This window comes from Bubalus kerabau, chromosome X (genome assembly GCF_029407905.1).
Source record: "Bubalus kerabau isolate K-KA32 ecotype Philippines breed swamp buffalo chromosome X, PCC_UOA_SB_1v2, whole genome shotgun sequence".
Classification (NCBI taxonomy): Eukaryota; Metazoa; Chordata; class Mammalia; order Artiodactyla; family Bovidae; genus Bubalus; species Bubalus kerabau.
The window spans coordinates 139970757-139983613 of NC_073647.1; the positions used below are offsets into that span (position 1 = coordinate 139970757).

Here is a 12857-nt window from a genome sequence, read left to right on the forward strand (position 1 = left end):
CATATCATCTAATCTTCCTGAAGTAGAAATTAAAATCACCATTCATCTTTTACAGCTGATGAAACAAAGATTTAGGGCCTTTATAGGACTCACCCAAATTCATGGAACTGATTGTGAGTGGCCAAACTGAGACTCCTTCAGATTCCTAAGACTTCACCCTTAACCATTATGTTATACTAGAATCTGGGGTAGCAACCAGTATCTTCCATAAAGGGAAGATGTTTGTCCCTCATCTATAGTAACAGTAAGTTCAGCTTACTCTGCATATTATGTGTGGTGTTCTGAGCTCTGATTTACAGCATGAGGTCTGGAGTAGGTAGTGATCAGGCAGGCTGTGTGTTCTCAGCAAAACTGGATGTAAACACACACAGAGACACACACATGTGTGTATACTATAGAAGAGGGTGTAAGAAGGACTGTTTTGCAGAAGCAGAAAATGCTTATTCCCTTTCAATTCAGTTCAGTCACGCGGTCATGTCCAACTTTTTGCGACCCCATGAACCACAGCACGCCAGGCCTCCCTGTCCATCACCAACTCCTGGAGTCCACCCAAACTCATGTGCATTGAGTCAGTGATGCCATCCAACCATCTTATCCTCTGTTGTCGTCTTCTCCTCCTGCCCCCAATTCCTCCTAGCATCAGGGTCTTTTCAAATGAGTCAACTCTTCGCATCAGGTGGCCAAAGTATTGGAGTTTCAGCTTCAACATCAGTCCTTCCAATGAACACCCAGGGCTGATCTCCTTCAGGATGGACGGGTTGGATCTCCTTGCAGTCCAAGGGACTCTCAAGAGTCTACTCCAACACCACAGTTCAAAAGTATCAATTCTGTGCTCAGCTCTCCTTATAGTCCAACTTTCACATCCATACACGACTGCTGGAAAAACCATAACCTTGACTAGATGGACCTTTATTGACAAAGTAATGTCTCTGCTTTTTAATATGCTATTTAGGTTGGTCATAACTTTCCTTCCAAGGAGTAAGCGTCTTTTAATTTCATGGCTGCAGTCACCATCTGCAGTGATTTTGGAGCCCAGAAAAATAAAGTCTGCCACTGTTTCCCCATCTCTTTGCCATGAAGGATGGGACTGGATGCCATGATCTTGGATTTCTGAATGTTGAGCTTTAAGCCAACTTTTTCACTCTCCTCTTTCACTTTCATCAAGCGGCTCTTTAGTTTCTCTTCACTTTGTGCCATAAGGGTGGTGTCATCTGCATATCTGAGGTTATTGATATTTCTCTTTGCAATCTTGATTCCAGCTTGTGCTTCCTCCAGCCCAGCATTTCTCATGATATAGTTAACATCATTTTAATCCATCCTATCCATGAGATAGTAAAATTAAAACGGAATGTCATATAGTGCTTCATAGGAAGGCATTGTAAAAGAGTGTTTGTGTTATAGGAAAGGCCTACAAACATAGCAAAAATAAATGCCTAGGAAGATATGCCACAAGGCTACATATATTGATTCCAGAGGAAGTTAAAATATTTATGTAAAACACCATATGGTTCATCAGAGGACACAAGCCTAAAAGCAGTTAGTTCAGGCTTCATAGAGATTTTACTGACTCTGAGGAATGGGTTCCAGTTGAAAATTTATTTGGGGCCCCGAAACATATCAGTAAACTTACTGCTGAAAGTTCACCACAAATTGCAAGCTTTGGATGTTTGCATGTACTTTATTTAACCTGGGGAAACCTCATTACAGACATTTTACATTCTACCCTTTTGGAAGGGCTCAAAGGAAATAGAAGTTTGCTGTAGAAGGGAGCTGAAAGGGAATACTTACAGGTAGTGGTCAGCAGTAACAGGCTTGCACTATTGTTTGTGTCCTGGGTAAGGAGGAAATTTCAAGGATTAGTTTTGTGAACTTGAATGGCACTGACCCACTTCAGCAATACCTGGGAAGTGAAATGGAGTTGTCAGCATAAAGAGAGAGGACCAGTTCTTGCATCTCTCCACTTAATTATAGATTTTTATCCAATCAGTACAATATGCCAAGAAATCCCCAATTATTTTTTTTAATTAAGGGCAAAGCACTTGGGTTACAGGAAGAGAAGGAGAGGAGAGAAATGTTTTGCTGACTTTCTTCATCCTTTAGAAAATACTCGCTCTTTACTTTTTTTTTTTTTTAATTGAATTTTCAAACTCGGGTGGAAAAGCCAAGACGGTCCATCAGTTCCTCTCTCCTTATTCCCTTCTGTGTGAAAAGACTTTTGAAGAATTCCTTGTATTCAAGAGAAGATTCCCATTGTTTTTGGCTATGTATTTCCATTCAGTTCAGTTCAGTAACTCAGTCATGTCCAACTGTTTGTGACCCCATGGACTGCAGCAAGCCAGGCTTCCCTGTCCATCACCATCTTCCAGAGTTTACTCAAACTCATGTCCATCAAGTTGGTGATGCCATCCAACCATCTCATCCTCTGTTGTCCCCTTCTCCTCCCACCTTCAGTCTTTCCCAGCATCAGGGTCTTTTCCAGTGAGTCAGTTCTTTGCATCAGATGGCCAAAATATTGGAGCTTCAGCTTCAGCATCAGTCCTTACAATGAATATTCAGTACTGATTTCCTTTAGGATGGACTGGTTGGACCTCCTTGCAGTCCAAGGGACTCAAGAGTCTTCTCCAACACCATAGTTCAAAAGCATCAATTATTTAGCACTCAGCTTTCTTTATAGTCCAATGCTCACATCCATACATGACTACTGGAAAAACCATAGATTTGACTAGATGGACCTTTGTTGGCAAAGTAATGTCTCTGCTTTTTAATATGCTGTCCAGGTTGGTCATAGCTTTTCTTCCAAGGAGCAAGCGTCTTAATTTCATGGCTGCAGTCACCATCTGCAGTGATTTTGGAGCCCCCCAAAATAAAATCTGTCACTGTTTCCATTGTTTCCGATGTATTTCCGTTAGGGTAGAATTATTCACTCTGAGCCCCTCAAGGTTGTTGATTGTAAGAAATCATCTGGTTGGCTACATTTGAAATCTGTTAGCGCCAGTGATGTACTCCAGGTGCATCCGAGTGTGAAAGCTGTTAAAGCTATTGGCTCAGATGACCTTGATATTGGGTCTCTTTATGACTGATGCTCAAGTTCTCTACTCTTCTGATTTCTCACTGCTTTCTCTAATTGGTGCTGACTGTTCAAAAGCTGGCCTTGTTTGATATGCTTCCAATTAAAAAAAAAATAAAATTACATCCATTCCCTGTAGAATCCTGTGTTTTTAGTGTCTCCATTAAATAAACATCTAGAGGAAGTGTTTAATTTGCTTATTATAGTCAGCTCTCATCCTAGTAAAGTGCTTCTCATTGGAGGCTCTTCTGAATAATGGAAAATTCACTGCCCCGATAGGAGGTTCTGTCAGTCAATTTTTCCTATTTACCAGTTAAGATGCTTTGGATAATATAATACTCAGCAAATAATGACTTAAATATTTATTATTTCATATTGTGCAGTGCTCAGAGATAGGAGATTCCTGGGTGTTCTTGTTGGTTCCAATATTTTCTGGACATAACACATATGAAACATGAAGAGTAATCTTCGGTTCTTCCTACCCAATCCTCCTTTTTTCTCTTAAATGTATTAGCTGTGAGCAGTGGTCAAGGATTTCTCTGACTACTCTTGATCGTCTACTCTTTTTCTTTCATAGGTGTTCATGTGGGTGCCATGCACAAACAACAAATCATAACCTCCTTCTCCTCTTCCCTTTCCTCTTCCTCCTCTTTCCTGGTCATTTACTAATGGCACAAGAAAGAAATTTTTTCCATGTGCAGAATTAATCATATCTGTCTAACTAATTATGTCCTTCTCTTTTAACATTTTCATGTAGATATCTGTCTTTTCCTAAAAAGACAATTTCGAATTTTGCAAGTAAGACAAAAGAACTCACAAATTTTAATTCTATACAAGTGCAGATTTCTGTGATATTCTCCAGTTTCTTGAAAAAGAAGGTAAAGTGTTCAGGTCTTAGATATAATACATATACCATCTATATTATTCATAAATCAAATACTTTTTATTATAAAAGTAGGAGAACTTCATAATTGATTGTTCTCCCCAACTTTTCTCCCCAGAGACAGCCATTATTAATGTTTTGGTGTATTCTGGCAAATTTGTCCCTAAGTACTGACAACATGTATGAGATATTTATACACAATTATAGTCAGTGGTTTTAAATAAAACTGCAATCATATTCTTCAGCAGTACTGCAACATCATTTTTTTTTTTAAGAATAACATCTGATAATTTTTGACTTTTTATCTTGATACGAGTTAGAAAACCTGATGGTGAAATCCATGTAATGATACAAACAAAAACCAAGAACTGGAGTTCCCATTATTCACATGTAAAAGTATGACAAAAAAGGATCTCTGAGTTGAAAGCCTTGCTCTGTTCTTTCCTTTCTTTTTTTTAATGAATGGTTTTAATGAGGTATTTTTTTATATACAAAGAATGGCACATGTTTAATGTGTACAATTTGAGTTTGGATATATGCAAACACCCATTATACTCTCATCACAAACAAGGAAATAGACACATCCAACAACTAAACTTTCCTATGTTCCTTTGTTTATTTGGTTTTTTGTTTTGTCTGTGGTAAGAATACTTAACATTTTTCTTATTATCGAACAGAAGGTGAGGTGTAGGCCAGTAGATGTTACCAGACAAAGCAAGGAACAGAAATGCTTACTTTTGATCAATGAAAATAAAACAATGTACTTATTTCCCTTCCTTCTTTTCTTCCTTTCTTCATTCCCTTATTAATTCATTTAGATACTTATTGTGCTCCTACTATGTTCCATAGGCATTGTTTTTAGCACTTAAGAGGCAGTGGTGGAAAAGGGACAAGTTTCTTATTAATGATTTTTACATTTCAGCAGGTGAAACAAGAGATGCTTCTATTTAGAACACCTTCAACTACAATGCTACTTGAATTGATTTCTTCAATTATTGAAAACTTATGTTCAACATCATTTAAAAAGCTTCATTGAAATACAGTTGATTTACAGTGTTTTGTTAGCTTGTGGTGTGTAGCAAAGTGATTCAGTTATACATATATTTTTATATTCTTATCCATTATGGTTTATTACAGGATATTTAATATAGTTGCTTGTGCTATACAGTAGGACCTAATTGTTTATCTATTTTATATATAGTAGTGTGTTTCTTTTAACCCCAAACTCTTATTTTATCTCCCCCTTTCCCCTCTGGCAACCATAAATTTGTTTTCTACATCTGTGACTCTATTTCTGTTTTATAAATAGGATCATTTGGACCATTTTTAGAGTCCACATATAAGTGATATCATATTATATTTGTCTTTCTCTGACTTACTTCACTAAGTATGATAACCTCAGGTCCATCCATGTTGCTGCCGATGGTATTATTTCTTTTTATGGCTGAGTGATATTCCATTGTATATATGTATCACATCTTCTTCATCCATTCATCTATATTGTTTATATACCTTCAGTTCAGTTCAGTCGCTCAGTCATGTCTGACTCTTTGTGACCCCATGGACTGCAGCATGCCAGGCCTCCCTGTCCATAGCCAACTCCTGGAGTTGACTCAAACTCATGTCCATTGTGTTGGTAATGCCATCCAGCCATCTCATCCTCTGTTGTCCCCTTCTCCTCCTGCCTTCAATCTTTCCCAGCATCAGGATCTTTTCCAATGAGTCAGTTCTTCGCATCAGGTCACCAGAGTATTGGAGTTTCAGCTTCAGCATCAGTCCTTCCAATGAACACCTAGGACTGATCTTCTTTAGAAAGGACTGGTTGGATCTCCTTGCAGTCTAAGGGACTCTCCAGAGTCTTCTCCAACACCACAGTTCAAAAGCATCAATTCTTCAGTGCTCAGCCTTCTTTATGATCCAACTCTCACATCCATACATGACCACTGGAAAAACCATACCTTTGACATGCCTTGGCTATTGTAAATAGTGATCCTATGAACACTGGCTGCATATATCTTTTTGAATTAGCGTTTTCTCCAGATATATCAAAATAATTTTTATTATAATGAAGGCAATGTTATTTTGTATAAATTTTAGAGAATTAAATAATTAAAACCAGTTATAACTATATAATGTATAAAACTATTACTATCATTTATGTGTGCCTGCGTGTATCCAGCTCATCTGTTTTATTCTATATTGATAACTGGACAGATATAACTTTCTAAAGCAAAAGAGATGATTTTATAAACTACTTTCCTTCAAATATTCTTTAAGAACATGATTTCTGCTATTCCAAGTCAGGAATAGATATACTGCAGTTTGTTTAACTAGGACCCTATCATTGGACTTGAAAATTTTTTCAAAAATTAACTATTTTAATTAATATGGTAAATAGCCTTGTATATACATCTTGGTGTGTGTGTGTGTGTGTGTGTGTGTGCATTTATATATAAAATTATTTCCTTATGGTAATGCCTAGATTTGATATTACTGGGTCCAAGTCTATTAAAGCATATACACTTTTTATGCATAATTTCAACTATCCCTCCAAGGAATATAATTTTGCAAAAAAGAAATGCAAAAAAGCAAAATGGCTGTCTGGGGAGGCCTTACAAATAGCTGTGAAAAGAAGAGAAGTGAAAAGCAAAGGAGAAAAGGAAAGATATAAGCATCTGAATAAAGAGTTCCAAAGAATAGCAAGAAGAGATAAGAAAGCCTTCCTCAGCGATCAATGCAAAGAAATAGAGGAAAACAACAGAATGGGAAAGACTAGAGATCTCTTCAAGAAAATTAGAGATACCACGGGAACATTTCATGCAAAGATGGGCTCGATAAAGGACAGAAATGGTATGGACCTAACAGAAGCAGAAGATATTAAGAAGAGGTCACAAGAATGCACAGAAGAACTATACCAAAAATATCTTCATGACCCAGATAATCACGATGGTGTGATCACTGACCTAGAGCCAGACATCCTGGAATGTGAAGTCAAGTGGGCCTTAGAAAGCATCACTATGAGCAAAGCTAGTGGAGGTGATGCGAGTTGAGCGATTTCAAATCCTGAAAGATGATGCTGTAAAAGTTCTGCACTCAGTATGCCAGCAAATTTGGAAAACTCAGCAGCGGCCACAGGACAGGAAAAGGTCAGTTTTCATTCCAATCCCAAAGAAAGGCAATGCCAAAGAATGCTCAAATTACCGCACAACTGCACTCATGTCACACACTAGTAAATTAAGGCTCAAAATTCTCCAAGCCAGGCTTCAGAAATATGTGAACTGTGAACTTCCAGATGTTCAAGCTGGTTTTAGAAAAGGCAGAGGAACCAGAGATCAAATTGCCAACATCTGCTGGATCATGGAAAAAGCAAGAGAGTTCCAGAAAAACATCTATTTCTGCTTTATTGACTCTGCCAAAGCCTTAGACTGTGTGGATCACAATAAACTGTGGAAAATTCTGAAAGAGATGGGCATACCAGGCCACCTGACCTGCCTCTTGAGAAATGTGTATGCAGGTCAGGAAGCAACAGTTAGAACTGGACATGGAACAACAGACTGGTTCCAAATAGGAAAAGGAGTACATCAGGGCTGTATATTGTCACCCTGCATATTTAACTTATATGCAGAGTACATCATGAGAAACGCTGGGCTGGAAGAAGCACAAGCTGGAATCAAGATTGCCAGGAGAATAATCAATAACCTCAGATATGCAGATGACACCACCCTTATGGCACAAAGTGAAGAGGAACTAAAAAGCCTCTTGATGAAGTGAAAGAGGAGTGAAAAAGTTGGCTTAAGGCTCAACATTCAGAAAATGAAGATCATGGCATCTGGTCCCATCACTTCATGGGAAATAGATGGGGAAACAGTGGAAACAGTGTCAGACTTTATTTTTTTGGGCTCCAAAATCACTGCCGATGGTGATTGCAGCCATGAAATTAAAAGACATTTACTCCTTGGAAGGAAAGTTATGACCAATCTAGATGGCATATTCAAAAGCAGAGATGTTACTTTGCCAACAAAGGTCCATCTAGTCAAGGCTATGGTTTTTCCAGTAGTCATGTATGGATATGAGAGTTGGACTGTGAAGAAAGCTGAGTGCCAAAGAATTGATGCTTGTGAACTGTGGTGTTGGAGAAGACTCTTGAGAGTCCTCTGGACTGCAAGGAGATCCAACCAGTCAATCCTAAAGGAGATCAGTCCTGGGTGTCCACTGGAAGGACTGATGCTGGAGCTGAAACTCCAATACTTTGGCCACCTCATGGAAGAGTTGACTCATTGGAAAAGACTCCAATGCTGGGAGGGATTTGGGGCAGGAGAAGGGGACAACAGAGAATGAAATGGCTGGATGGCATCACCAACTCGATGGACATGAGTTTGAGTGAACTCTGGAAGTTGGTGATGGACAGGGAGGCCTGGCATGCTGCAGTTCATGGGGTTGCAAAGAGTCGGACACGACTGAGTGACTGAACTGAACTGAACTGAAAGATAATGAAAGCTGATGGAGAGTCTTTTATTGAACAGTGTATGTGCTTGGTGCCCAGTTGCTCAGTCATGTCAGACTTCTTGAAACTCCATGGACTATATAGCATGCCAGGCTCCCCTGTCCATAGAACTTCCCAGGCAAGCATCCTGGAGTGGGTTGCCATTTCCTCTTCCAGGGAATATTCCCTACCCACGGATCATGTCTTCCTGTGTTTCCTGCATTGGCACGTGGATTCTTTACCAAGCTGTGTCACCTGAGAAGCCATTGAACAGTTTACCCAAAGTATATATCCTTTTTTTGTTTCCCTGGCTGAAGTCCCTTCTTGGTTTTTCTGCAATTGACTTTAGCTCAGAAGATGCTTTGCTTAAGCTATCGCAAGTTTTAACTATGACATTACTGACATTTTCACCTGATAATTCTCTCTTTAGAGGGATTATCCTGCACATTGAAATGTTTAGCAGCATGAATGGCCTCTACCCAAGAGATGACAACAGCCCTCCCCTTGAGTTGTGACCACCACATCTGGCAAAGTTGGCCTTGGTGGAGAACCACTGATACAGACTATACCAAGGATAGGAAAGTTGTAGGGTCATATTCTGTACGACCTGCATGATATAATTTTAAAATCCTCTATTTCTTCCCCTGAAGTTCTTTCTTGGTTACTATGAGGTTGGTTTTATTTTGCTTATGCTGTCTCAGGGATTGTCCATCTCAGTGCTATGGATGTTTTGGACCAAGTAATCCTCTGTTTTGTTGGCGCTGTCCTGTAAATCAGGGGCCCCCAACCTCCAGGATCTAATGCTTTATGATATGAGATGGGGCTGATGCAATAATAGAGATAAAGGGCACAATAAATGGAATGTGCTTGAATCATCCCCAAACCATCCCCACCCCCATGTCGCCCATCCATGGAAAAATTGTCTTATTGGTTCCTGGTACCTAATGAATTTTTTAAAAGTAGAGAATGATAGTGGAGATAGTTTTAGGAATTCTGTCACCAACCACTGGGGGCAAATAAAATATTTTGACTGGGTTAAGCTTGGTGAAAACTAGTTTCCAATTCAGTACAACTATTTTAAAGCAAGAAAAGCACCATTGTTATTGTCTACCAAGTCTTTTTGAGAAGACACAGCTGGACATGGCAGGCTATAAAAGAAAGCCGACTTTAACAAACACATAACACTCTCTCATTTTCAACGCACTTTTGATTTTATTAAGGAACATACATTGAAAGTTTAGTGGTATGGTTTAAGAATTAGCTAAATGTCCTGTAACTGACAGTATGTTCCCAATACTTCCTTAGGTAACTTGAGTACTGCGTAACTTGAACATATCTCGGATCTTCTGGTAGCTACAATTTTTCAAGTTGTAGACATGATAAAACTTGATCTTAGATCTTCTTGTAGGTACAACTTTTCAAGGTGGGAGACATCAGTAAAATTCAATCTTGGATCTTCTCTTAGGTTCAACTTGTCAAGGTGGAAACATCAATTAAACTCAGTCTTGGATATTCTTGTAGGTACAATTTTTCAAGGTGCAGATGTTAATAAATCCAATTCTTAGATATTCTAGTAGGTGAAATTTTTCAAGGTGTGGATGTTAATAAAACTCAGTGCATTTTTCCTGAGATTTCTTTGATCTTTTTCCTATCTCCTAGTTTTGCTTACGCTTCTTAAACCGATCAGCCATTGATCGGAGTTTGGGTGGCACAATCTGGTTGGCTCTTTGGAGAATTTTAATCAACTCATCGGCAATTTTCCAATCATGTTGGGTCACAAGGGTGATTGATTCACCTGTTTTCCCTGCTCTTCCAGTGCGTCCAACTCGGTGTACATATTCTTCAATATTGCGTGGAAAATTGTAATTATATACGTGTGTGACATCACTGACATCAAGACCTCTGGCTGCTAAATCGGTAGCGATCAGTATTTTCACTCGCCCACTTCTGAAGTCCTCTAATGCTTGGTCTCGATCACTCTGTTCCCTGTCACCATGCAGGGACTGGACAGGTATTCCTTGAATACTTAAATCACTTGACAAGTCATCAGCCACAAGTTTTCTGCTGACAAACACGATGACTTTGTCTTTGGGTGACAGACTCTGTAGGAATTCTTGCATCAGAGATCGTTTTTCCTCTTCAGTGGTAACAATTATGTTTTGCTTCACAGTATTTACAGTAACTAGATCCAGAGTACCAACATAAACAATCATAGGCTGTTTCAAATAAGACTGGGCCAATCTATGGGTAGAGTCTGGCCAAGATGCGCTTGTCATAACAGTCTGTCTATCTGGGCGCACATCTAATAAGATCTTCATTATTTGGTGTTCAAACCCCAGATCCAGCATTTTATCTGCCTCATCCAAGACCAAGTAGGTTATGCTTCTTAGGTTGACAAAATTATTCATTTGTAGATCATTCAGTCTTCCAGGTGTTGCAATAATGATGTCTACACCTTCGGTAACATCTTGTATTTGTCCTTTTCTGTTTCCACCACCATATATACAAACACTTTTAAGACCTTTATATAAGTACTTAGAGCATTCAGCTTCTACTTGCAGAGCTAATTCTCTAGTGGGTGTAAGGACTAGCATGCCAGGTCCATTCCTTTGCTTTCTGGATACTGGTTGAGAATGTATATGTATAAACCCAGGCATTAAATAGGATAGTGTTTTGCCTGTTCCAGTTTGCGCAATCCCTATAAGATCTATTCCTTGTAGAATTACTGGCCATGCCTGAGACTGAATTGGCGTTGGCTTTTGAAAACCAGCTCTCCTAATGCTTTGCATAATCTCAGGATATTGTTGGAAAGCATCTTCGAATGTACAGGTGGGCTTGGGTATGGGACGTTTCTCACCCTCTGTCAAGTCATCACACGTTATGTTGAAATTTTCCTTTCTCCAAATTTCCACTTGGGCTTCAGACAATGAGTGTGTTGCTTGGGATTCTATGTATACGTTTTTCTTAATTGGTGGTAAATCTGCCCATTTTCTTTTCTTCCACTCTACCACTCCAGCTGTTACTTGATCCCAGTCTATCCGTGGCTGAGCTGCTCTAGCAGTGACATCTTTTGGCTGGGCGGCTCTGGGCTTGTCATCTCTGGGCTGGGCCACTATGGCCGCATAGTCTCTAGGCTGGGCCATTCTGGTGTCTTTGGCCTGAGCCTCTCTGGCTGCGTGGTCTCTGTCCGCATCCTTGTCTCTGGGCTGGGAAGTTCTGGAGGCAGTTTCTCTGGGCTGGGCCCCTCTGGTGGTGGTGTCGTCTTCAGCCTGGGCCTCTCTGGCCACGTCGTCTCCTGGCTGGGCCCTTCTGACGGCATTGTTATCTCCGGGCTGGGCCACGATGGCCGCATAGTCTCTAGGCTGGGCCATTCTGGTGTCTTTGGCCTGAGCCTCTCTGGCTGCGTGGTCTCTGTCCGCATCCTTGTCTCTGGGCTGGGAAGCTCTGGAGGCAGTTTCTCTGGGCTGGGCCCCTCTGGTGGTGGTGTCGTCTTCAGCCTGGGCCTCTCTGGCCACGTCGTCTCCTGGCTGGGCCCTTCTGACGGCATTGTTATCTCCGGGCTGGGCCACGATGGCCGCATAGTCTCTAGGCTGGGCCATTCTGGTGTCTTTGGCCTGAGCCTCTCTGGCTGCGTGGTCTCTGTCCGCATCCTTGTCTCTGGGCTGGGAAGCTCTGGAGGCAGTTTCTCTGGGCTGGGCCCCTCTGGTGGTGGTGTCGTCTTCAGCCTGGGCCTCTCTGGCCACGTCGTCTCCTGGCTGGGCCCTTCTGACGGCATTGTTATCTCCGGGCTGGGCCACGATGGCCGCATAGTCTCTGGGCTGGGTTGCTTTGGTGGTGTCATCTTTGGGCTGAGTGGCTCTGGTGGTGTTATTTCTGCTCCAGCCTCTCTCGGCAAAAGCTTGAGAGGCATGACTATCAACACTGCATTCTGAACTGTAGGTTCTTTCTTGTTTCTTAACAAGAGTTTCTATAGCCGCTTTGGCCTTGGCCTTCATGTCTTTCCTGCCAAAAATTTTTACCTCAGCTTCAGGACCACCTTTTACGATCTGTATTTTTGTACTGGTAGAATCCTGGATATCTTTTATATTTGATCCCCCACGACCAATCACCGCACCAATCATGCTGCTCTTGATAAGAAAGCAGAGTGGTGGTTCTCGGTAATTGGACGCCCTAGACTCTGCGCGGCCAGAGGTGTGGCTCCAGCCCCAGCCTCTGCTATCCCGGCCATCCCGACTGACCTGGCGATCTCGCAGATCTCTCAAAGTAGGTTCTATCATCTTCTGCTCTGGCGCCCACGCCATTTGTGGGCAATAGTAAAGTAAGTGCTGGCCTCTCGTCTAACTTGGGCTGGAAAAAGAGGTATTATCTGGCTCCTTTCTCATCTCCTCCGGCTGGAGACCAACTGACAGCCAGCTGGTCTGCAG

General features: G+C 41.0%; 1 protein-coding gene across 1 annotated transcript; it reads right to left on the reverse strand.

Annotated features, from left to right (window-relative positions):
* Positions 1–9625: 9625 nt before the first annotated feature.
* On the reverse strand, positions 9626–12857 carry LOC129639353 (probable ATP-dependent RNA helicase DDX53). The gene has a single exon (XM_055564458.1). It carries the CDS (start codon positions 12732–12734, stop codon positions 10089–10091), a length of 2646 nt encoding a protein of 881 aa, XP_055420433.1. The 5' UTR covers positions 12735–12857; the 3' UTR covers positions 9626–10088.

Coding starts and splice junctions, on each gene's coding strand:
- LOC129639353 (XM_055564458.1), bottom strand. CDS start 12,734: ATGGCGTGGGCGCCAGAGCAGAAGATGATAGAACCTACTTTGAGAGAT.